Source organism: Peromyscus leucopus, chromosome 23, assembly GCF_004664715.2.
Source record: "Peromyscus leucopus breed LL Stock chromosome 23, UCI_PerLeu_2.1, whole genome shotgun sequence".
In the NCBI taxonomy this organism is placed as follows: Eukaryota; Metazoa; Chordata; class Mammalia; order Rodentia; family Cricetidae; genus Peromyscus; species Peromyscus leucopus.
This window is the reverse complement of record NC_051082.1, coordinates 44,050,867-44,076,216: the sequence shown is the minus strand read 5'-3', so window position 1 is coordinate 44,076,216 and position 25,350 is coordinate 44,050,867. Positions and strand designations below refer to the sequence as shown.

General features: G+C 53.1%; 1 protein-coding gene across 3 annotated transcripts in view; it reads right to left on the bottom strand.

Moving 5' to 3' along the window:
* Positions 1 to 459: 459 nt before the first annotated feature.
* LOC114707556 (Grid2 interacting protein) overlaps positions 460 to 25,350 on the bottom strand; it is a 35,803-nt gene continuing 10,912 nt past the window's right edge. Inside the window, exons 1-21 of one of the 3 annotated variants that reach the window (XM_028890309.2) lie at positions 23,352 to 23,482; positions 20,593 to 20,841; positions 20,321 to 20,406; positions 18,969 to 19,038; positions 17,784 to 17,878; positions 17,353 to 17,536; positions 15,791 to 15,945; positions 13,160 to 13,300; positions 12,362 to 12,459; positions 12,051 to 12,168; positions 10,577 to 10,932; positions 9,639 to 10,055; positions 6,778 to 6,865; positions 6,026 to 6,103; positions 5,354 to 5,550; positions 4,876 to 5,031; positions 4,650 to 4,736; positions 4,051 to 4,180; positions 3,841 to 3,959; positions 1,465 to 1,629; positions 460 to 1,238 (exon numbers count right to left, since the gene is read on the bottom strand). In XM_028890309.2, the coding sequence (XP_028746142.1) occupies positions 1,161 to 1,238; positions 1,465 to 1,629; positions 3,841 to 3,959; positions 4,051 to 4,180; positions 4,650 to 4,736; positions 4,876 to 5,031; positions 5,354 to 5,550; positions 6,026 to 6,103; positions 6,778 to 6,865; positions 9,639 to 10,055; positions 10,577 to 10,932; positions 12,051 to 12,168; positions 12,362 to 12,459; positions 13,160 to 13,300; positions 15,791 to 15,945; positions 17,353 to 17,536; positions 17,784 to 17,878; positions 18,969 to 19,038; positions 20,321 to 20,406; positions 20,593 to 20,841; positions 23,352 to 23,386 (3,102 nt within the window). In that variant the 5' untranslated portion in view covers positions 23,387 to 23,482 and the 3' untranslated portion in view covers positions 460 to 1,160. Of the gene's footprint in view, positions 1,239 to 1,464; positions 1,630 to 3,840; positions 3,960 to 4,050; positions 4,181 to 4,649; positions 4,737 to 4,875; positions 5,032 to 5,353; positions 5,551 to 6,025; positions 6,104 to 6,777; positions 6,866 to 9,638; positions 10,056 to 10,576; positions 10,933 to 12,050; positions 12,169 to 12,361; positions 12,460 to 13,159; positions 13,301 to 15,790; positions 15,946 to 17,352; positions 17,537 to 17,783; positions 17,879 to 18,968; positions 19,039 to 20,320; positions 20,407 to 20,592; positions 20,842 to 23,351; positions 23,483 to 25,350 lie in introns of those variants that run through there. The other 2 variants (XM_028890313.2, XM_028890311.2) reach the window with 2 other exon arrangements.

The window sequence follows — 25,350 nt, the reverse complement described above, 5'->3', positions numbered from 1 at the left end:
AACCTCCTATCTCTCCATTTCGGCTGGGCCAGGAGGTGCAGGCCTGGCAGTTATGGTGGAGGCTAAAGTATAAGATTTAAAAGTTCAAGGCCTACTTGGGATACGGAGTGAGGTCAAGGTCAGACTAAGACGCGTCCCGAAAGTACAGAGAGGGCTGGGCTGTATGTAGCTCGGTGGTAGAGTGCTTACCTAGTATGTTCAAGGCCCTTGGTTCATTCCCTTAGTAACATAATGCCAGCACTGGGGAGACCTAGGCAGGAGTATAGTGGTGAGTTGGAGGCCAGCCTGAGCTACACAGCGGATTGGAAGGCCAGTCTGTTAGTCAATCCTTATAAGAGGGAGAAAAGAATGAGTAAGAATATGGAGCGTGGTGGCACATGCCAATAATCCCAACATGTAGGAGATGGAGGCAGGAGGATCAAGGTTATCCTCGACTACACAGTGAGTTTGAGGTCAGCCTGGGCGGCACGAGACCCTTGCCTCTCAAAAATAAAATTAAGTAAATTCATAAAAGAAAATAAAGCCTAGATTCAGAGGTCTAATAACAGTGGCCGACCCTCCTCCGGTCGTTTTCAATACCCCAAACTGTTCTCTCTCCGCTCCCATGCTGGCCACATGCTCTACAACCCTGTTTCATAGCCTTCATCTTGCCTGCCCTTCTTCCTCCAGTGGCCATGGAGGCCGCGATCTTGCAGGCTTCCTGGTCCTGGCTTAGTGGGTTCATCCCGGAGTGTGTCCATCTCTGGTCTGGAGCTCACTCCAGCAGACTCAGAAAGTAACTCTGTCCATCCCTAGTAGTGTGCTCCCACCAAGCCGCAAACAACTGGTCCAGGCCAGTGGCCACTTTGCAATCCACCCTCAGGTGGGATATCCCCTGACACACAGCAGCATTTTATTCACCATGGTGGGCATCGAGGCAGGGTGTGGCCACGGGAAGCCAGGTAGGCTGTCTGGGAGACCAAGGAGAATGGACAGAAGAGGGCCAGGCGGAGCTCAGCAGCTGAGGTAGCTGGAGATACAGGGCTGCGGCCCTCACCGCACCCAAGCCCTTCCTGCAGCCAAGCTGCATGATCAAGTACCCTGTGACGTCCTTCCGGGGGTTGCAGCCTCCAGCATCAGCCTCCGTGCTCAAGACTGCAGAAGACGCTTGGTGGCAGCTATCACCAGGCCAGGGGTGAAACCATCCCGGAGCTGGAGCTGCGTGGGCCATCCCCTGCCTGCAGGTCGCTGAGCGCTCTCTGGAGATGGGGAGGAGTGAGTGGTCCGTCAGTGGTCCCGGAACCGATGTCACCCTTCCTGCCTCTTCCTGGCACCCAGATAGCTGGTGCTGAGGCTGTGGCCCCACCCCCACCAGAGACAGGGGATATGCCACTTACAGACACTCTTTGCCCGCGGGACTTGGGGAAGATGCTGTCCTAGCCCCACCTCCCTTGAGGGGCCCCTCCAGCCTCCGCCCTGGCTCACCTCAAATTTGCTCATGAATTCTGAAAAGATGCCAAAGAAGGCCTCTGAGGTAGTGGCCTTGGAGTCCTCTCCGAAGAAGGCCAGCGCCTTCCCTAGCTCTTCCATGGCCTCCCGCTGCAGCCCGTCCAGTGCCCGCAGAGCTGGCTGTGCCGTTTCCAGAAAGGACTGTGGGGGCCTTGGTTAAGGAAATGGCCACTGGATGTTCTACCCTCCTTGGCTGGAATGGGACCCCACACAGCCTAGCTGTTCCACCCCCTCTCTGCTTTGATGGAATCTCCCTTCCTGTAGGCAGAGAACTGCGCCCCAGCCCTCACCCACCCTGCCACCGGTTCTAGGCCACCCGCGCCCATCACTTCATGCAGAATCAGTTTACAATGTACACTCTGTACAGCTGCAGTTTTCCCTCGCCCTCTCCACAAGGCGGCGCTATCGTCTTGGGAAATTCTGCTTAGCTTCTTGACCCGTTGTCCGTTTCGTTGCTATGGTTTCTTTTGTTTTTAGACAGGGTCTCATTATGTAGCTCAGGCTGACCTTGAACTCCAGATCCTTCTACCTCATCATCCTGAGTGCTGGGATTCCAGGTTTGAGCCCCAGTGTGCTGGGCTCACTACCCACTTCTCAGACCACTCACTTGGACTGACTTGTCTGCCTGACACTTGGTTTATGAGTTTATTTGAGACAGGATCTCTTGTAGTGCAGGCTGGCTGGAAACTAACTAAAAAGCTGAGGATAACTCTGAATTCCTGATCCTCCTGCCTCTACCTCTGATTATATGTGTGCAATATCACCACAGGCCTTTTCTCTTTTTCTCGTCTTTTTTCTTCTTTCCTTCCTTCCTCTTTTTGTTTTCTTTCTACTTTAAATACCTACTTTTTATTCTATAGCTTTTACTGTTATTTAAAACAGTTCGAATACTCATTGTTCTCCAAGGGTAAGCTTGTTCCCTCTATGGACCTCCAAGATTTTTTATTTTTTATTTTATCTTATTTTATTTTATTTTTTGGTTTTTCGAGACAGGGTTTCTCTATGTACCTTTGCGCCTTTCCTGGAACTCACTTGGTAGCCCAGGCTGGCCTCGAACTCACAGAGATCCGCCTGGCTCTGCCTCCCAAGTGCTGGGATTAAAGGCGTGCGCCACCACCGCCCGGCCAGGGCCTCCAAGATTTAAGACAGTATCTGGTATACTGTAAGAAGGCCCTGGGGGCCGGGAAGTGGTGGTGCATTTCTTTAAACCCAGTACATGGGAGGCAGAGCCTGGGGGAATCTCTGTAAGTTCCAGGCCAGCCTGGTCTACAAAGTGAGTGCCAAAGCTACACAGAGAACCCTGTCTCAAAAAACCAAAAAAAAAAAAAAAAAAAAAAAAAGGTCCTGGGAAAAGACTCAGTGGCCCTAATTAAAGTGTACAGTTGTTCAGCAGGAGAGCAATTATTTAGCATGCAGAAGGCTCTGGATTCAGTCTCCCCACTTCCTCTCTCCCTCTCTCTCATCTTGCTTTTGGCTTGTAGGGCCTGAATGGACAAGCTTCTCCTTGTGTTTTGTGACTTCAGTCTGGGCCCACCATTCTTGAGGATGGACAGTCATCAACATGCCCGTGACTTTGGGAACTATGGATGCACCTCGTGGCAGACCTGTCACCCCAGATCCTTGGGAGGATGAGGCCAGAGAACTGTAAGTCCAAGGCCTGCCCGGGCTATAGAGTGAGTTTGAGGGCAGCCTAGACAACCCAGACAGACTCAGTCTCAAAAGAGTAATGAAGGGTGTTGCTCAGTGGTAGAGCACCTGCCTAGAATCCCCAGTAAGGGGCTGAGGGTGTAGATCAGGGGTAGATCACCTGCCTAGAATCCCCAGTGAGGGGCTAGGAGTGTAGTTCAGTAGCAGTGTCTGCCTACAATTACCTAGTAAGAAGCTGGAGTGCAGCTCAGTGGTAGAGCTCTCGCCTAGAATCCCACAGGGAGGGGCTGAGGACAAGGCTTGGCAGTAGCATACTTGTTGGGAATCCTCCAGTGATGGACTGGCAGCATGGTTCAGCAGTGGAACATATGCCTGTATACCTGAGCCCTGGGTTCAATCCTCTCTCTCTGTCTCTCTCTCTCTCTCTCTCTCTCTCTCTCTCTCTCTCTCTCTCACACACACACACACACACACACACACACACACACACACACGAGCTAACTCCATCTATAGTTACTCAGCTTTGGCATAAGCATGTGGACCCTACATAACCCAGGATGGAACCTCTCCCAGAATCCCTGGGCACATAACAGCTTCTACCTGGAATTTCTGCAAGGGTCTCCACTGACCACTAAAGCCACAGTCAGCATGACTCAACCATCCCAGCGTCCAGTCTGGCCCTAGAACAGGCTGATTAGAGGATACAGCCATGACCACAGCAAACCTGTCCTCACTGGAAGGGGACATGCTCTGGCAGGCCACCTGAATCTCACTGACCGTGCCATGGAGGTCAGCCAGGTCACCAGTCAGGGCTCGTTGGTTCACTGCATGTAAGGAAAGGAGCAGTCTTATGGGGCTGCATTCCCAACTCAGAGAAGCATGCATCTGCCTCCCTCACCCATGAACCCAGCCTACCTTTAGCAGCCAGGGGCACAGTGGGCAGGTCCTGGGCAAAGCCCAGGAGCTCAGGGAAGTGCTGGCTTAATGATTTGGCAAGGATGTGAAGAAAGGTGGATTTCCCATCCACTGTCTTGGTGGAGTTTAGCTGCAAGGGATGCCACACATATGCTCCTCAAAGTTCTCCCCCCCCCTTCTGGTTACATGACACCAGGTTTTTCCCGTGTTCCTAGAACTCTTAGTTTTTGATACTCTTCCTACTCCCCATCCCAAGTCTACTTTTCTAGCTCCTGAAGCTGAGCTGGAGAAGTCACCTTCCCTACACCTGCCCTTTGAGTCACATCTGGGCCTATGTGCAGCCAGTTTCTCCCTCCCCCACCCAGGGGAAGAACTTTGTGGGCATAATGTTCTCTTCTTCCCGTGTAGAACATTCTTTGTTGTATGAATCAGGCTCTTATTTAGCCCAGGCTAGACTCGAACTCGTGATCCTTGAGCCTCGACCTTCTAAAGGCTGGGATTGCAGGTGTATGCCACCACACTTGGCTCCCCTGCCACAGCTGGACATAGGCTTGACCTCCGAGTCTAGCAGCTGGAGAGAGTTGACTGCTGGCCCTCACCTCTGTCAGGAAGTTGATCTTGAAGCCAGTGGTCTTGTTGGTCTTGGGCTGTCCGTCATTGAGATAGTTGCCCATGGCCAACACAAACTGCGGGAAGAAAAGCAGGGTTGATGGGACCATATGCTCCACCCACCCCTACCCACATGTGCAGTTTTTGGTTTCCAGGCTGGAAGGCCCAGGAGACAGTAGATCAGATTAAACACGCAGGGGTGGGAAGCGGCCTGACCTCCAGGATCTTGGCAAGTTTCCGGCTGTTTTTGAGCTCCAGGGATGCTTGTCGCAGGCACTCGAGGCTGCCTCGAATTTCCTCTGTCTTCTCCTGTAAGGTGGCCTGGAAATGTAGACTGCGCAGGCGGGTCTTGTATTCGGGAACCGACAGCATCTGCAGGAAAGTAAGGGGGGGGGGCAGGATTCATCCCTCCCCAGCCAGTACCTACTGCCCAGCCTGGGGAGGGAATCCTCTGACTACTGAGCTGGGTACTCCTTAGGAAAAATTAGCACGACCCCTAGGGGGCGTTCTCATCTCATCTGCCTTGACCTCCAATGGGAACGGGCCATCAAAAGAGTTAAACTGGGAATCGGAGGCCAGGGGCAGTCCTCAAGGGACCTGGGGCAGAAGTCAACTCCTGACTGCAGAGGGGCCCAGGCGAAGGCGCCCTTAACTATGGCGGGGTACCCGGGGGGCGGGGGGCTGGTCTTAGCACCTGCAGGACGAACTGGTCCGGCTCACTAAGGCGGCCCGGAGCCTCGCGGAAAGCCTGGTAGCGCTGCTCCTCGTCGGCGTCGGGAGCGAAGAGCAGCAGCTGCGCCAGATGCGCAGGCTCCAGGCGCCGGGGCTCCATGCTCATGAGCACTTGCCGCAGCTCGCTGGGGGTCAGCTTCAGGTGCGCTAGGAGGATGGCTGCGGGCGGGGCACCAGGGTGAGCCGGGGGCGGGGCCCGAGAAGGGGCGGGACCCAATGAAAGGGTGGGGCCTCAGGGAAAAGTTGGGAGCATGATTGATGGGGCGCGGCTCCTGGGAGGAGCGTAGTGGGGATACGGGAGGAGGGGCCTGAGGGAAGAGCCCAGTGGAGAAGGGGGTTTTGTAGACTAAAAAGAGGCGGGATCCCCAAAGACGTATACCAGGAAGATGGGGGAGACCTGTGGGCGGGGCGGGGAACTAGGGAGGAACGAAGTAGATAATATGATTGTGAGCGTGGCCAATAGAGGGTTCCTAGGTGTGCACCTGAATCTAGGTGGGGGATCCTCCTACCCTGAGAGGCGGCCTATTTAGCCGAGTGACAGGTCCCAACCCCTACATCGGAATTTCGATCACCCCACCCTTTTGCGGGTCTCAGCTTTTGTAGCCCAGAGGACGGGGCCCCTAAGGCTTCTCACAGGTATTGTAGGCCTTCTTGTGGGACAAGATCTCCACCACTTCCTTCTTCCTGAAGGGCTCTGGGCCGGGCACTGGCTCTGGAAGGGAAACTGAACAGTTTAATGGGGGAACGGGAGTCTAGACTAGGGCTGCTGTGGCAGGGCCAAGGGACAGATGTGGCCACAACCAGTAGCCAGGTACTCTCTTCCTGGCATGCCTCAGCTTAACTACATCAGCTCCAGTCATCCAAACTCCCCTCATTTCTCAGCCTTTCAGTCGTGGACCCCCAGATCCCGCCTAAGGCATTTAGCACGTGGCTTGTCTGACCCTACACTGCGATCTCCTCATATGTCCTTTTCCCTGCACCCTTCAGACTGAACAATAAAAACCAACCACTTTCCAAGTTTGTGCTGCGTACAAGAACTGACTGCGGATATTTGGAGTCACAGTCAATTGCTACAAGGAGATACCCAGAAAGGACTAGGGGAAGAGGGAGACTGAAAAGGATATTCACAGATACCTTCTGCTCCCCCATCCTGGTTTTGTGACTTTGTGCAAACTACCTAGTCTCTCTGGGCTTCTTCATTAAGAAGTAAGTGAACGTGGTTGCAGGATCTAGCTTGCAGGGTTGTCAAGGGATTCAAGCATGCAGAAGGGCTTGAAGACACAATAGCAGTAAGTGCATGCTCTGGGGTCTGGGAGCTAGAGAATGACCAGAAGGCAGCAGGCAGTGTGGCTTGCTGACATGGCCCAGGGCCATCAGGCCACTCACTCGAAGGTTTCTGGGTGCCGAAGTGGAGCTCCAGGTCCAGGTATTTCACCATGTCACTCAGCTTATCATAGTCAGAGTCCTCCCCAAGCTGCAAGGGATCATGGGAAATTCAGAGCAGGAAGAGCCCAGGCAGCTAGCCTGCCTTTGTCCTCTGAAATCCATCCTGGGGTCTCCCAAAGAGATAGGGCCCAGGAGGTCCAAGGGAAAGGTAACAGCAACAGGAGGCTGCAAGAAACATTAAATAGAAGCTGGATGTGGTGGTGCACGCCTGTAATTCTAGTACCCAGGAGGCCAATGAGTTTCAGGCTAGCCTGGTCTACACTGTGACACTTTGCCTCAAAAACAAAGAAAGAAAGAAAGAAAGAAAGAAAGAAAGAAAGAAAGAAAGAAAGAAAGAAAGAAAGAAAGAAAGAAAGGAAGGAAGGAAGAAAGAAAGGAAGAAAGAAAGAAAGAAGGAAATAAATAAATAAATTAGGTGTGTGGTAGTGGTGCACACCTTTAATCCCAGCACTTGGGAGATAGAGGCAGGTGGATCTCTGTGAATTTGAGGCCAGTCTGGTCTACAGAGTGAGGCAAGGCTACACAGAGGGACCCTGTCTTGAACCACTCCCCCCCCAAAAAAAAGAAAGAAAGAAATGCTGTAAACAGGGGCTGGAGAGATGGCACTGCAGTTAGGAATACTTGCTGCTCTTGCAGAGGGCCTGAGTTTGGTTCCCAACACCCACATCAGATAGCTCATAATTACTGATAACTCCAGCTCCCGGGGTACCTGATGCCCTCTTCTGGCCTCTGATGGCACCTGCACTCATGTGCACATATCCACATGCACACACATAATTAAAAAAAGAAAGAAAGAAATGCTGTATAATCCAAGTTATAAGATAAGAAACTGACTTCCCTCTGACCAATAAGGCAGCCATTCATGGTACTCTATCCATGAAGAAGTGGGCTGGAGCAGGAGAGAGGAAGCCGGCGGCGACAACCAAGAGGGCCAAAGAGAGATCTGAGGGGTTTGTCCTGTTTTAGAGTCTCCTTTTAGTGTGTGTCTAGACTATGTGCACATACATGCCCATGTGTATGCATGTGTGTGGAGGACAGTGGTAGACTTCCAGTGTCTTTATTTTGCTTCATCTTTTTATCCTTTTTGGTTTTTTGAGACAGGGTTTCTCTCTGTAGCTCTGGCTGTCCTGGAACTTGCTTTCTAGACCAGGCTGGCCTCGAATTCACAGAGATCTGCCTGCCTCTGCCTCATGAGTGCTGTGATCAAAGACATGCGCCACCACTTCCTGGCTCCTTTTTTTTTTTTTCCCCTTAACTTGAGTACTGGGGATTTGAACTCAGGCCTCATGCTTGAGCAGTAAGTGCTCTTATCTACTAAGCTATATCTTTAGCTCCATCTGCCCTATCTTTTTAGATCATCTCATCACTAAACTTAGAGCTCTACTGGTTGGCTAAATTAGTTGGCCAATGAGCTCCAGGGACCTGTCGGTCTCCACCCTCCTCAGCCGTGAAAATACAGATGTACATCACCGTGTCCAGATTTTCACAGGGGTGCTGGGATTCTGAACTCAGGTCCTGATGCTTGCATGGCAGGAGCTACCCATTGAGCCATCTCCCAGCTCTCTCCCACCCTCCTTTTGAGATAAAGACTTGCTATGTAGCCCAGACAGTCCTCGAACTCATAATCTTCCTTCCCCAGCCTGCTGAGTGCTGGGGTGACTGGTATGTACCACCACACCCTGCTTGAGGTTTTCCTTTGCAGGGAATGGGTTCATCCCAGAGCTGCCTTAGGCAGGATGGGCTGTGCTAGGACAGCTGACGCTGTGATAGGCCAGGGGCTGGAAGCTGGACCAAAGGGCTGAGACAGCTTAGACAGGAGGTGACCCCCTGCAACGGCCACAAGGAGCGTGGACGGGGTGAGGATGAGAGTCGGGGGAAAGATCCCAAAGGAAGAGAGACAAGGAGAGAAATAGTCTCAGAATGAGGCTGCTGGGCAAGAATGCCTGGCAGGGTGGGCGGCCAGGTGTGTTCAGCCTCGGGGGCTAGGGGACTGACATTGGGGAGGAAGTTTGTGGACTCGTCTTAGGCGTGTGGAAATATGGTCTCCAGGAACCCAGGATGAGAAACTTGCAGGCCAGGCTGGCCTCCAACTCACTATGCAGACAAGGATGAGCTTGAAATGATCCTCCTGCCTCCACCCTCTCAAGTGTTGGGATTACAGGCATGCAGTAATGATACCTGATTCATGTGCTTGGAGTCTCGCTGGAATTGCAGGCATGAGCCACTGTACCCAGCTTCCCCTGGCCATATTTAAAAGAGCAGTTGAGCTGGTTGTACTGGCTCATTCCTATAATCCCAGCACTTTGGTGGCATTGAGGCAGGAGGATTGCCATGAGTGAAAAACTAGAATCTAAGAGAACTAGTCCAGCCTCAGGAGTGATGGGTTTTGCTGGAGGGTGGGGTGGTATTTCCAGAACTCCCCACGGAGCTTTTGGCCTGGGAACACATTTCCCTTTGGGAAGGCTGTCACTTCTCTCTCTGCTCAGGGTAAACAAGGATCAAAGAATATTCCAGTTGATATTAGAAGATGGCTCAGGTGCTCTCATGAGTTTGGTCACCCCGGTTAAAGCCCAGGGTTTATGTGATGGAAAGAGAGAACTGACTCCTACATGTTGTCCTCTGACCTCCACACCCATGCCCCCTCCCCCACACAATATAAACGTAACTTTAAAGAAAGCTAAAGAAGAGGAGGCTGGAAGGAGGCGGCGGCGGCAGTGGGCTGGAAGATGGATCTTGCCTTCAATGTTACTATCCAGACCACTCACCCAGGTGAGAGAGCCACTGGTCCCTAGGTCACCTACCTGACCCCAGATAGTGCCTTCTGAGTTCTCCACCTGTTCCCAGCGCAAGCGCTTGACACTCATGTGGCTCGTCTCGCTCCGGCGGTGGCCCACGCCCCGGGATATCATGGGGGGTGCGCAGGGCACGGGTGGGGGCAGGGGTGGTGGAGGTGGGGGTGGGACTGGGTGGCTGAGCTGGGTGAGGGGTTTGGTCAGTGACTGAGGAGGTCCTCGGGGACCATCGGAGGCGCGGGAGCTGGGTTTGGGGTCGTGGAAAGGCAGGGGTGGTGGCGGTGGTGGACTGAGCGGGGGCGGGGGGATGTGGTCGGAGATGGAGGAGTAGGTCAGAGAACTACCCTCCTCGCTGCTGCTGATGCAGTCGCTGGCGCTGCTTCTCTCATTGGTCACAAAGCTGCCCTGGTCATCATGGAAGCTCATCTGTCCAGGGGAGAACAGGGTGAGCGGGAAGTCAGGCTGGAGCCCTGCAGACTGCGGCAGCTGGATGTGGGTAAAACGGGCAAGCAGGTGGGGAGCAAGAGAAGCTAGGGACCAGGATAGGCAGTCTGCTGCCTTGGCCTGAGGTTGTGAGTAGGCTAGCCTGAGAGTGCATGGAGGACAGATTGAAACAAATAATGGGCTAGCCTGAGGTAGTTTTAGGGAAAAGATGGAATAGTCCAGGGAAAGGTGAATTTGGCCTGAGGCTGTAGGCTGGGCATCATAGGGTGAGGAATGGAGTAACCTGAGAAAAAAAATATATATGATAGCCTCAGGCAAGGATGAGATAAGTATGGACAGGGGGTAACCTGGAATGGCTCCAGACAGGAAATGGGTAGCCTAGACAGACTCCAGCACAGACTGAGGCAGTCTGCCATGAAAAACGCCTCCTGCAGACTCTGGGGGACACTACACCCTCTGTAGATCTCCATCTCTCAACTCCCCACATCCATTCGCATTCCCACCTCTTCATAGTCATTCTCAGGTGTCAGGAAGTCATCCACAATGGTGACCCGAGGACCCAGCTGCTCGCTCAGCACATCCAGGAAGCGATCGGTGTCTCGGCTCCGCACGGGGCGTGAGAAGGCAAAGAGCTTCCTGCGGCTGGGTGGTCGGATGGGGTCTGGGCTTGGGGGGCTGTCGGGGTGGATGGATCCAAGGCCTGGCTGTGGGGAGGGTGCCCTGCTGCTGTCCAAGCTGGCGTAGGGGTGGGACTCCGAGCTGCTGGGGGAGGCCAGACCCCCAGAGCACAGCGGATCATAGCAGGGAGATGGCAAGAGCCGCTCGCTGGGCCACGAGACTCCAGACAGGGTCCTGGGCCCTGGGTGGCAGTGGAAGGAGAGGAAGTCTATCAGCCAGTACCCAGCATGGGGTGGAGGAGTGGGTCGGCTGTCTGTCCTGAGACATGCTTTCTGTCCCTGGGCCAGTGCCTCCCAGGCTCTTCCCTGAGACCACAGCACACGGAGCAGAGACTATCTCTTGGCTTCAGTTCATGCCATACCCCAGCTCACCTGGGAACATACCCCGAAGGTCTCCCCAAGATCCATGAGGGACCTTTCCATAGGCCTCGGACAAGAATCATGAGGTACCACCCCTGCCCAGCAAGCCTCAGATACACAAGAGGATCATAGGGGGCAGAAGGATCAGCCTCCCTCTTCTTTAGCAGTACAAACCAAGGCTATGGCCTTGCACATGCCTGGCAAGTACCCTGTCAGCTAGTTATATCTCCAGACCCCTTTTCCCCTTTTAAAAAGTTTATTTTTTTTTTTTTAAAGAGTCTCACGTGGCTCAGGCTGGCCTTGAACTCCCTATCTAGGTTGAAGATGACTTTGAACGTCTAGTCTTCCTGCTTCCATCTCCTGAGTGCTCCATCTCAGGTGTGCTCCCCCACACCCACTCTTTTGTGGTGCTGAGGATGGACCTCAGGACCTCATGCATGCCAACTCTGCCAAATGTACTCTGAGCCCCACTTTCTTAAAGTTTTGAGGCAGGGTCTTGATAAGTTGCCCAGGCTAGCCCTGAACTCATTCTGTAGCCCAGACAGGCCTTGAACTACGATCCTCCTGCCTCAGCTTCCTGAGTAGCTGAGGTGACAGGATGGTGTTAAGGGCACAATAGCTGGTCTTGCTCAGGCTGCAGAGAAACTACCTTCGCGGGTCTGCCGTGCACGCAGCCATGCGTGCACTTTATGGCGTATCCCATAGCCACACGCTAACTTGAGGACTTGTATGGGGGAACACTCTGCTTTTCCAAGATCGCCAGCTGGGGTGGAGACTACAAAGGACAAATGACAGGACTGGGACAAGCCAGCCTCGATGACCCCATTGCACATGCCCAGAGGTTCTCCGTGCTTCCCTATGTATGACCCAGCTGCACACACCCTCTAGCTAGGCTAGAAGCCAGTACCCCTTCAGGACCAGAGGTTGGCTGAGGCCATACCTGCTGTGCCTACCAGGCTGGGGACTGGCGGAGAGGCCCGGGATTTGGACACAGTCCCGATCTTCCCTTTGAAGCTGCTGTTCAGTCGTGACTCGAGCTCTGCGTAGACAGCTGACATCTAGGGGACAATGGAGATGAGTCGGACCTTCTCTTACTGTTTCCTTGGGGTCTCAACAGGACCCCAGAGACCACGCGTGGACGGTTTGCCCCCGTCTGAAATAGCTGCTGGGAAACTTCAGTCAGGGTTCTCCACACGCCGGCCACCCAGTCCCATGATCATTGACTACATCTGGAAGGCAGAAAGGCCTCACCATTTTGGGGTTGGGGGTCTCTGGGAGGGATGTGCCATCACCAGCCTGACGCTCGCCTGGGATCAGAGGTAGAGGCATCTCTGGGCAATCACCAGGACCTGCCAGGAAGGTGCCATGGAAACCTTGTTATCCTTTCTGAGCTTTATGGCTCAGTCCAGACCCGCACAGTCAGCACTTAGCCTCACTCTCCCCCAGGTTCCTGATTCCTCATTGTGATGCTTAATCTTGGTTGTCAGCTCATTTGGATCTGGAGTCAGCAGAGTCACACTTTGAGGTGGGTCTGTGAAGGTACTGCCTGGGAAGGATTACCTAAGAAGGGAAGACTCTCTCCCGGAGTGGGCAGGACCTTCCTGCAGAAGCGCAGATAGAAAGAGATCTGATGGGAAAGTAGGGCTTTGCCTGCTTGCCTTCCTTCCTTGCTGGTGAGTGAATCTGTCCTGCTGCTGCTGCTGCTGCTGCCATCAGAACCCACATTCTTCAGGCTCCCAGTGTAGACTGGATCAGTAGCTCTTTGGCATCCTCCAGGCCTTCAGTGATAAACTGGGACCTGGGACTACCGATGCCTCCAGCTCATGGATTGAGCAGCTACTGGATGTCCACCCTCTCCAGCATGCAGAGGGCCATTGCTGGACCACTCAGCTGTTATCCCAGAAGCCAGTCTCATAAATCCTCTTTGTGATTCATATTCATTCTGTGGGTTCTGTCCCTCTAGAGAACCTTGCCTAACACACTCATCATTTCACAGACACCGATTTACAGGAGAAGAAAGCAGTGGCAGCTGTCTACATGGGGCCTTACCACAGCTAAGGCTGGCCTCCAGGCCCTGGGAGCGCAGGCTGCGACGGCACATGGAAGAAGCTCTCTGGGAACTCCGTGGTTGTGGCTCTGGTGTGGGCTCTGGTGTGGACTCTGGCTCCAGGTCCAGTGAGGATTCAGGTTCTGTGGTGGGACAGGCAGGGTTTGGCATTCGGCCTTTGTCCTGTCAGCCTCCACAAGCAAGGGAGGTGAGGGAAGAAGTCACCACCACCGATATGTAGCCTCTGGGCCCTGGGGCCTTCCTGCCTTGTCCCCAGGATACTGCCACAGTTTTTCTTAGGTACTGCTGAAGATGAAACCCAGTACCTTGTGCGTGCTAGGCCAGAGCTCTACCACTGAGTCACACCCCAGCCCCTCACTGGGGGATTCTAGGCAGGTGCTCTACCACTGAGTCACACCCCAGCCCCTCACTGGGGGATTCTAGGTGCTCTACTACTGAAATGCATCTATCACCAGCTCTTTAGAGTAATGCTCAAGCAGAAGTCCTGAGACCTGAAACAAGGTACCCAGAGCAAGAAAAGCAGCTGAAGGATGGAAACCATAGTGAGGCTGATGCTGCTCCCAACAGGGCTCTTTTCTTATTTATTTATTTAATTTTTTTTTTTTGAGACAGGGTTTCTCTGTGTAGTTTTGGTGCCTGTCCTGGATCTCGCTCTGTAGACGAGGCTGGCCTCGAACTCACAGAGATCTGCCCGGCTCTGTCTCCCAAGTGCTGGGATTAAAGGCATGTGCCACTGTCACCCGACTCCAACGGGGCTCTTCTTAGGATACCATGCCATGGGTCCCAACACCCTGTGCTTATTCCAGGCTGCTCACTGACACTCAGTAGAACTTGTTAGGGCAAATTGAAAATGTTCTGGGCACATGCTACCCTTCCGGGGACCGCGAGCTTCATGCTAAAATTCCTCAGCCTTCCTCAATCCTCCAGGCTGTAGGGAGTAGGTGCCTTGAAGGATCAGCAACAGCAAACCACAGGGACCGTGACTGCAGAGTGCCTGCAGCAGGTAAGGTACAGGACCCTGTGCTCACCCAGTACTTTCACGGCTTTGGGGATTTGAACTTGGATCGGTTCTCACACTTCCACGGCAAGTACTTAAATGACTAGCTCTTCTCTGCAGCCCCGAGTGCAGGGTTTTTAAGGCACGTGGGGGCGGGGCATACTCTAATGCTGTAGGTAGCAGTGGAACAGTGAGGTCGCACATGGCCCGGCAGACCCCTGCATGTGCGCTTGTCTGACCATGGGGCCATGAACCAGGTGACATGTACTGATGAATCTGTAAACGGTGAAGAGGACACATGAATTAAATGTTGTTTGCATGTGTGTATGTGTGTATTCATATTTGCATGTGCGCATGCATGTTCGTGTATGTGCATGTGTGTACATGTGGAGGTCAGAGGTGGATCTTCTGTCACTCTCCACTGTATATGCCGAGGCAGGGCCCCTCACTGGAACCTGGAGCTTGCCATCCATTTTGCTAATCTAGCTAGCCAGTTTGCTTCAGGGATCCCCTGCCACCCACCTGCCAAGTGCTAGTATTGAAGTGGTCTGCCTCACCCACCTGGCATTTATATGGATGCTGGGAACCCGAACTCTAGTCCTCCTGCCTGCCCTATGCTTTATCTACTGAGCCATCCCCAGCCTCTTGTTTTGATTCTGAGACAAGGTCTCTCTATGGGCTGCTGTGGTGGTTTGAATGAGAATGGCCCCCATAGGCTCAGCGGGCGTGGCACTATTAGGAGGCGTGGCTTTGTTAGAAGAAGTGCGTCACTGGGGGGGTGGGCTTTGGGGTTTTAAATGCTCAAGCCAGGCCCAGTGTCGCTCTCTCTTCCTGCTGCTTACAGATCCAGATGTAGAACCTGCAGCCACCTCTCCAGCACCATGTCTGCCTGCACGCCACCATGCTTCCTGTCATAATGACAATGGACTAAACCTCTGAACCGTAAGCCAGCCCCAATTAAATGCTTTCCTTTGTAAAAGTTGCATAGTCATGGTGTCTCTTCACAGCACTAGAAACCCTAACGAAGACAGCTACATAGCGAGTCTCAGGCTGGCCCCAGACTTAGAATCTTCCTGCCTCAGCCTCCCCAAGTGCTGAAGTTACAGGACTGAACCACCATGCTTGGCTATGGGTTCTCACACAAGGACAGCGCTATAGCTCAGTGGGAGAGCACTTGCTTAGCATGAGCAAGGCCCTGGGTTCCATCCCCAGTGACGTAAAAAGAAAACCTGGCTGAGGTGGAGGCAGGAGGATCAGGAGTTCAAGGCCAGCCTGGGCTACACGAGAGTTTGAGGTCAGCCTGACTGCATGAGAGCCAGTTTGAGAGGGGAAAGAGGAGAAAGGGAGGAAGAGGAGGAGGAAAGGGGAAAGATGAAGAACCGAGCAGTTTCTAGCCATGCTGTGTTTGCCGCAAGAAGGATGAACTGGGCAGGCACAGTCCTCCCAGCCAAGCCCCAGGGTTGAGCGTGTGTCTGCCAGACACCAGGCATACGGGCATACACATGTGGGGGGAGGGGCCCGGAGTGGCCGCCAGACCTCTGGGAGGTGAGGGCAGGTGTCTCCTTGTTCACCTGGCTGGCGGGGCAGCTGGCAGCCGCCCCCAGGGGCCGCTCACCTGTCATGGCCGTGTAGCCCAGGAAGCACGCGATCTTCTCCTGACACAGCTCCTGCTCTTCATAGGTCAACAGCTGGTAGAGGAACTGCCAGAGCACCTGCTTGGCAGGGGTGTCCAGAACGGGGTACACGTCGACAATGAGGGTGTCGATGTTCCTGCAGGTGAAGGTGCAGAAGCAGTGAGCTCATCCCTCGGGGGTGTGGACCGGGTGGTGGCTCCAGGCCCTGGAATTCAGCTCACTGCTTTGACCCCCACTTTGAAAGATAGAGAGGGCAGGGAAGCAGTCTCCAGAGACCGTCTGCTCCGATTCAAATGCCAGACTGGGCTGGGGATGTTCCCTCATTGGCAGAGCACTTACCTAGTATAATACCAAGGTTCCGGGTTTGATTCTCAGCACCTTCCCAGTACCCCCCCCCCAAAAAAAGTAATAGCCAAATCCCAGCTTTGCCATGTACCACCTAACTGATCTTTCTCAAGCAACTTAACTTTTTTTTTTCTTTTGCAAAGTTGTAGATAAAAATAACATCTACTGAGCTGAGGAGATGCCTCAGCAGGTAAAGGTGTTTGCTGTCAAACACTCTGACTCCTATGGCCACTGTGGCATGCATGACTCCCATATTCAATAAATAAGTAAATGATAAATGTTTTTTAAAGAAAGATTAGGGGAGGAAGATGAAGGAGCACATCACAGAAAGTTGTTGGTAATCATTTTACATGTAATAAGGTTCCAGAATTCACAATGGTAATGGTTACATATATTTGCAAGTATACCAACCCCCCCCCCCCAAACCACTGAATTGTACAATTCAATGAGTGAATTGTGGCCAGAGAGATAGATGACTCAGTGATTAGGAGCATTTGTGCTTCAGGGCAGTGGTAGCATTCACCTTTAATCCTAGCATTCGGGAGGCAGAGGTGGGCAGATCTCTCTGAGTTCGAGACCAGTCTGGTCTACAGAGCGAGGGCTGTCTAGAAATCCTGTCTCCAAAACCCAAAAGAAAAAAAAAAAAAAAAAAAAAAAAAGCATTTGTGTTACTAACTAAACTAGGTTCAGTTTCCAGGACCTAGTTGGCAGCTCACAAACACCTGTAACTCCAGTTCCAGGAGATCTAACACCCTCTTCTGGCCTGCATGGGTACTGCACACATGTGGTGCACTTACATGCAAGCAAAAATATCTATACACATACTTTTTTAAATTAAAAATTTACTCAAATTAAAAAATTAAATTTAAATAAATGACTGAATATATTGTGCAATATAACTCACATGCTATATAATTCAGTCAGGATGTGGAGACAGGCTGATTTCTGTGAGTTCCAGCCCAGCCAGTTGCTACATAGCAAGACCAGGTCTCAAAAGTAAATAAAGGAATAAATGTAAAAGTTGGGGTTTGTTCGAGGGCACCTCAACTCCCTTGATACTAGCTATGGTCTTCTTAGAGCCTTCTCTACCCAGGAAGGGGGAGGAGGCACAGGCAGAGGACCAGGACTGCCAGGTTTAGGTGGGACTTGGGTAGGGCCCAAACAGGTTAGGTCCCTACCACCTCTCTGCCCAGGGCACCTGTGCTGGAAGAAGCTCTCAAGAGCCCGGCAGACTCCATAGCGCTCGGGAGGAGTGAGGAGGTGGTCCAGCTGCTGGCTGAAGGTCCTCCCCTGGACTCGGATACTGGAAGGCAGGATGTCCGCCACCCACTGCAGGGAGGTGAGAGCCGACGACCGGGTCGGGGAATCCAAAGAATCTGAATCTGCAGGGGATCACAGGCATGGGGAGGTAAGGGTGACCCGGAGTCGCCAGGCTAGGTGTAGTTTCCCAGGCAACTGGGGTCAGCAGCCTTCTGAGCTGGGGCGTGCAATACATTGGAAAGGGCCTTTGGAAAAAGAGCATGGAACAGCATTGAACGCTGAGTATTAGGCTCTATAGCACCCCCTGGCGGCATTCTTGGGAAGCGACCAACAAAACAGTCCAGGAAATCTATGGCTTGATAGTCTCACCGCTGGCGAAAGGGACAGGTCCTTCCTCTACCACCAGCGTGGGCATTGCGCCACTGCCTTGCAACATGGACACCACCTTGTCGTGGGAGCAGTTCCTGCAAAGGAGATGGCCCAGGAGGGCCTGACGAGTGAGCTCTGTCCATCATGTAGAGGTCACCCAGCAAATCCACCGTTCTTCAGGACTAGCCAGGACCCTAACTTTCATAGAAGTTAAGGCGGTGGTGGCGCACGCCTTTAATCCCAGCACTTGGAAGGCAGAGGCACGCAGATCTTTGTGAGTTCGAGGCCAGCCTGGTTTACAGAGAGAGAGAGATCCAGGAAAAGCGCAAAGCTCCACAGAGAAACCCTGTCTCGAAAAACAAAACAAAAAACAAAAAAAAACAAACAAACAAAAAAAAGATCTTGTGCAGTAGAAGCCCCAGGCATTGGACAGCTTGGCCTGTAGATGTCCTGGGCTTGGCATTCCTGGGCAGAGAATGAGCTATTTCCATGTCAGCCCAGGCAGGACTCCTCTCCAGAGCAAGAAACAATCGGTCTTTTCCAATCTATGTCCCCAACATGGAGTTGTAACATTTTTGGTTGGAAGGATGGACTAGAGGTTCTGGCAATGTGGAAGGATGGATTCAAGTGGAATCCTCACTCCTGGGTGGGCATGTGTGGCACACAACTGTAATCTCAGCACTTGGGGAGCCGAGGCAGGAGGATTTTAAGATTTTGCAGAATCTGAAGCCAGTCTGGACTACATAGCAAGTCCAAGATGCCTGGACAACTGAGCAAGACCTTGTCTCAAAACAAAAAATTTAAAAAGGGCTGGCATGGCAGCTCATGCCTGAAATCTAGCACTCATTGGAGGTAGGTGGGTTCTCATGAATTCAAGCAAGTCTGAGCTACATAATGAGTTCCAAGTTAGCCTGGGATACAAAATGAGGCACTATCTTAAAGAAAAAAATCTTAAATAAAGGCTGAGGATGTAGCTCTGGGATAGTGTTTGCCTAACCAAGGGGTTTGTGTTCAATTCCCCATACAGGAAAAAAAAAATAGTCTTCCATGGAAGATGGATAGGCACAGGAGATATAGGCCATAGGACATATGGGGATCAGGGCCACGGTTAGTGTCCCAAGTGGCCAAAAAGTCTTGGGGGATGGTTCATCACCAAGATCACAAGACACCTCAGGGGCTCCTGACCTCATGTCCAGTCCATTGAGAAAGAGGATCCGGTCACCTGACTTGAGGGAGGCATTTTCAGCCGGGCTGCCTGGAGGAGAGAGAAGGTATACAGTCAGCTGACCGCCTCATCGTGGAATCGTATGGGGCTCTCCGCTCTCAACCCCAGAGTGTGAGCCAGATAACCATTCTTCAATTTTACAGGTGAGAAGTGGAACTCGGGGCTGTCGAGATGGTTGAGGGAGTTAGAAAGCTTGCCAGACTACCTGAGTTTGACCCCTGAGACCCACATGGTAGACATAACTGACTCCTACAAGTTGTCCTCTAATCCCCCCCACACACACACACCGGATGACACATGTGTGCTCCCATCCCTCCTCCTCCAAATACATAAGTGTAATTCAAAAAAGAAGAGGAATGAGATCTAGATACAGCTGAGGCGTAGAAAAGGACTCACCTGTAAGCCTGCATTTCACATGCAGACCAACCAATCCACACCCCACACCCCGAACACCTCCTCTAGAGAGTCTCATCTGGGCCACTGTCCACATGCCTTCATCAGTTCGGGACTAGGAACTAGGCAGTCAGAAGGACCCCAACCCCTAGACCAAGATCCCATGGACATTGCTCAAAGTCACTGTGATGGTGAATATTGTCAACTGGACAGAGTCTAGAATCACTTGGGGGGGGGCAGGCCTCCAGGCACACCTGTGAGGAATATCTAAATTAAAGTTAGCCTCTGAGAATGTGGGGGGATGTCTTCATTGTGGTAACTCATGTGAGGAGACCCCTTTTAACCATAGGCAGAGATGTTCCCTGGACAGGGAGGCTAGACTGCCTAAAGCAGAGAAGGGAAGCCGAGTACTGACTTTTACTGCTTTTTTTTCCCTTTCATTTTCATGTATGTGCATGTGGCATGCATGTGCGTACGTGTGTTTTCATGTGTGTAGGTGCATGTACATGTGTGGATGGATGTGCATGCATGTGTGGGTGTGTATGTAGAGGCGAGAGATTGATGTCATCCTCCACTGAGGCAGGGTCTCTCAATCAAACCTGGAGTTCATCCACACAGCTTGTTGCTAGCCAGCTTGCTCTGGGCGTCTCATCTCCTCCTCCCAAGACTGGAATTACCCACAGGTTACCATCGCACCCAGCCGTTTCTATGTGTTCTGGGGCATCCAGACTCTGGTCCTCAGAGCTACTCAACAACTGCTCTAACCATTGAGCCATCTCCCCAGCCCTTATTCTCTGCTTCTTAACTTTGGGTGCAATGTGACTAGCAGGCACGGATAGCATTACCAGAGAGAGCTACAACAAGGTTTTTTCATCTCATCCCTGATCTTAGGCACGCAGGGTAACCTGCCATCCCTCACCAGGCAGGACAGATTCAATCCAGACTGGTCCATGACCGCGCAGAGTGAAGCCGAAACTCTTGTTGCCCTTGTAGACTCGAACAGTCCTGGGGGAAAGGATGGGATGGGATTGGAGGTGGGTGACCTTCTCTGTCTCATCCTGAGGACAGAAGATCAGGGCTCAGGGGGCGGATGTCTCATGTCCTTGTCCTCCCCGACACCCACTGTACAAGTCTCCGACCCAAGCTCGCGCACGATCGGGAGATGTCCCCCACTGTCACCCGCGCGCATACCTGCGAGGGCCCCCAGGGCCGGTGCGGCCGCCCAGCAGCGAGGCCGCCTTGCGCGGGGGCGGCTCATCAGGACGGCGCGGCGCGGCGCTGGCGCGCGTGGACACGAGGAGGCGCTCAGGACGCTCCTCGCTGCGGCTCCGGCGCAAACGCTGCGCGCCCTGCGCCCTCCGAGCTCGGCACAGCTTGCCCAGCAGACCCTGCGACACCACCTCGTCGAAGCGCGCCCGGTGCTTCTTGGGGATAAAGATCCTGCAAAGCGAGGGCCGCAGAGTCAGACGTGGGCCCTGACTACATTCCAAAGGCGCCTCCTGGTGGCTCTCCTGTCCCTTCTCGGGGTAACCAGGGAAATTTTCACTCTCTCCCCTTGCATTCCCAGCTGGTGTAGATCTGGTCACATGATGGCTTAGCAGGTAGAAGCGCTTGCTGTCAAGCCTGAAGACTTGTGTTCGATTCCACGAGACTCACATGGGGGACTGAGAGATCTAACTATCCTAGACGACATCAGGAGTGAGGCGTCACCCCACCTTGGGAAAGCCGCACCGTCTGTCCCCATGACCCAAACCTTTGTGGGACCTTCCTGCTCCCAAAGCAGTCTATGGAGGATTCCGTTCTCTCTCTCCATCCCCTCACGCACGCTAGCAGGTCAAGCCCCGGCTAATGCTCTCCTTCCCTCCCCTGCTTATTTCCAGGCGATGGCTAGAGAAAACCACATCAGCCATCGGCAGGATGTCTGGCTTCCTCCAAGAAGTCTCGCACTTGCTGTTCTCCTGCTAGCTTCTCTGCCAGCAAGTGTGAAAGTAATTACCACCTCCAAGCTTTTGGCTCTGCCTGGGCTGCTCCCCCCCCCACTTCAATTTTTTTTAAAAGAATGATTTTTATTATTTTTAATTGTGTGGGGGTGTTCCCAGTCCCCTGCATGTATTTAGTAAACCTCTGCCCATTTGTCCCTGCCAGATTCTGGGGCTCAACTGTGAAGGTCCTGTGATGCTCTTCAAGGTGTCGTCATCCTGCGGGCGGTGGGAGAAGACCGCCTCTGTGAAGCACGGATACCCTGGGATAAGTCCTTGGTGCCTGTAATTCCAGGAGCTCTCCAAAGCCTGAACTGTGGGCCACAGTGATGGGAAAGGCCTTGGCACTTGAGAAGGAAGGCTGTGTGCGTGTCTGTGAGTGAGCTAACCCCATCTCCGTTATAAGAGCTTCGGCTAACACCTTGGTGGACTTATGGGTCCACTGCAGAAGATTCCAAGTCATACAGAAATCTGTAACTTTCCAGCGTGACACAGCTGGCCTCTGACACAGCTGGAATCAGGGCTCACAACGCTAGCAAGAGCTTCCTGGCTGTGCCCCAAAGCTCCCTTCTCTCTTCCTTGTGCCAGGAGCCAACCACCAAGGGCACGGTGGGGAGTCAGGAGAGGAAAGAGGAGGGGAACAATGTCTTGGCATGCAGCTGGAATACACCCTGAACTTGCTCTGTAGCTCTCCCAGCCTCAGGGGGTAAGGTTAATGAGGCCCACTGGGCAGAATGAACTCCCTGGTGGGATAGAAGGCAAGTAGATCCTTCAGGGGGGCTCATGCTAACCCCACCCCTGAGGGAGTTCTGCTTCTGATTGGATACTCCAGGTGACCAGCAAGTCTTCTGAGCCCGACACTTCTGTCTGCCTATGGTTGCAGCCTTCTCCTTGTCCTCCTGTCTCATGTCCAGTCAAAGGATATGGAGACTGTCCACCTCCTACCCTCAACTTCAGCCCCAAGCTCTGTAAGGCATCAGACCCAGATCCTCGCCTGGGTAAGGGTTAGATGCCTAGCTCTGTTGGACATCTAACACCAAGTAGTTACAGTCCTGATTGCCAGGTGGGCACCAGGCTGAATCACAAACCGGGGAAGGGGAAGGTCTGGTGGCTAGTTCTTGGCATCCTGGAGCATGGGCCAGAGGCCAAGGCTGCTTGCCGAGCCAGACACCCTTCCTGGCTGGCACAAACCTTCCTTGCGTCTCCCTCCATCACTGTCTGGTCCAGCCACCCCAGTGCTGGCACTGCTGTAGGTTAATTAAAGCTGGGACAGCCGGATGCAGTGGGGCTGAATTCATTACAGGGACAGATTATTGCCTTTTGGATTGTGACAGCCCGGCAATGGGTCTCTGAGGCTCTTACACCCTTACTATGCCAACAGGCTTCCCTGAGTTCCCAAGGTTCTTCCCGGGAGTCACAGTATTTAACCTTTCACTGGGTCGATTCTGCTGCCAGAACCTCCCCTAGGATCCTCTCTTGCCTGCATGTATTCTAACCCATCCCAGCTTTCTTCACCTAGCACTTGATCTCCAGCCAGCGAACAGGTGGAGACAGGGGTAGGGGCCTCGGAGGCTGCAACCTGCAGTTCCCGACAGTGGTCCTGCGGTCCAAACTCTGAACTGGAGGCGATGCGCTAGGTTCTCATCCCAGAGCACGCGACAACCCCGTTCTTGATCCTCTCTGTCCTATCCCGTGAGCCAATGCAGGGAGGCTGGCTTTTAATCCTAGCCTTTCACTTCATCTCAAGTCCTCGGGTTGCGCATGGGTCCCGGGGACCCAACATCTAAACTCACCACCCACATACCCACCAGTTTATTTCCATTGTCCCCCAGTTTCTGGGCTCCGCCCAGTCTCGATAGGTTGCCCACCCAGGACAGGAAACCCCCCTCGATGTCCCAGCTCCCCTCCCCCCGAAGCTGGCGAACGCGGGCGCCCGGTTCCCAGAGGCGCAGAACGCGAAGGGGAAGCTACCTAAAGTGCCGAGAGAAGCCCTGGTCCTTCCCCATCTGGATCCGCGAGGGCGGCGCGGCAGGTGCGCACCGGGTAGCGGGTGGAGGAGCCCGCGATGACAGAGAGGGCGCCCGCGACTCCACGCGCCTTTGCCGGGCGAGCTAGCGTGGCCCCCTCCCGGCCAGTCCTGCATGGTGGCCCGATGCCCGCCCCTTCTTGGTGGCTCCGCCCCGCCCCGCCTCTCCTCTCCCCGCCCCAGGACCCTTCAACTAGCTAGTACACCCGAAGGAGTGGAGATCCGGGTGATTCCAGGCTATTAAGCTCTTTCCTTTGGCTCTCTTCTCTGTCCTTTTCCATCAGACTTGCCTGGGACATCACTCGCCCAGCGAGTTTCCCTTACAGTGGCTGCAACACTCTGCCATGACCAACACCTTTTAGAAGAACATTCTTTTATAGTACCTGGGAAAGTATTTACACAGGGAGTTGTGGAAAATGCCCTCCCTACATATCCAGGGGAAGCTATGGAGAAGGCCTTGAATGCCGAGGCCGGAGATTGCACCCCAGAGCAGTGGGTGGCCATGCTAGGGCTTATGGATTTGAGGGGTGGTGGAAGAACCTCAGAGGTTTTGAGGTCTTGGTACACCCAGGGAGGGGTGATGCTGGGAGCCAACCCAGGAAAAGGTGTAGGATGGGAAAGAGGCTACATCCCCTCCCCCCCAGTATTGGGCTTGAACAAAGGTTTCACACATACTGCTCAAGTACCTCTGAGCTACATCCCCAGCACTTGTTTTCTTGTTTGGAGACAGGGTCTCACTAAGTTCCCCAAGCTGGTTTTGAACTCACTTTAATCCAGTGGCCTCGAATTCTCCTTCTGTCTCCCTTTCTCTTCCTCTCCCCTCCCCTTCCCTCTCCCTTTCTCCCTCCCTCCCTCTTCCTTTCTCCCTCTCTGTTTTTCTTTCTTCTTGTCTGTCTTTCTTCAAGTAAGGTCTTATGTAGCCCAGGACAACCTCAAACTTGCTATGAAATCATGGATAACCTTGAACTTCTGACGCCCCTGCCTTCCTCTCCTGGGTGCTAGGGTTACAAGCCCATACCTCCAGGTTTTATTCCATTCAGGGAATCAAAGTGAGGGCTTTGTGTATGTATGCCAGGTAAGCATACTGCCAACTGAGCCTCATTCCCAACCCAGACCTTGGGAAGTTTTGATCCTCCAGCCTCAGCTTCTTGAGTAGATTGGATTACAGGCCTGTTCTATCACGTTTGGCTGAGTGGTTAAATCTTAAAATAGAGAAGTGGGCTGAGGATGTAGCCCAGGGGTAGAGCACATTCCTCAGTGAGGGGCTTGAGGTGTGCCTCAGGGTGGAGCTAGATCAGCAAGGGGCTAGTGCATGGCTCCATGGTAGAGGACTTCTCTAACAAGAATGAAGTCCTATGTTCAGTCCCCAGCCCTGAAAAACAAAACAAAAATACTAACGGCATGCTGCTTCCCGACACCTAGGTCCTCCTCCATCCGTTCTTGGCCCCACCACACAGATGTAACCTCTCAGAGCGATTTCTCTGCAGCAGCAGCAGCAGCAGCAGCAGCAGCAGCAGCAGCAGCAGCAGCAGCTCTGCCTTCTCATGCCACATCTCCCTTGCCCTCCCTGCTTGCCTGAAGACTCTTACCCTGAGCACAGCTCTTGACAGCAGGACCCTGACTGTCCCATCCTGACAGAGGCATTCAAGATGTTACTTGCCAGCCTCATTGTCCCAGAACCAGTCACTCCCAAAGGCGATAAAAATTGTCCACTGGGCTTACGACAGAGAAGACAAAGCATGGATAGGGTGAATGCTCATCCTACAGTCTGGACATGCTGTTTCAGGGCCAGGCCACTACAGTCACAGAGACATCCCCAGAGAAGGTGGCAGTGGTCGGGGGCATTTGACTAGGTGACTCAAGACAACACAGGGTAGACACCAGGGCCTGGTCTACCATGCCTGCCTCAGGGAAAGAGCATTGGCAAAGATCATTCTAGAACAA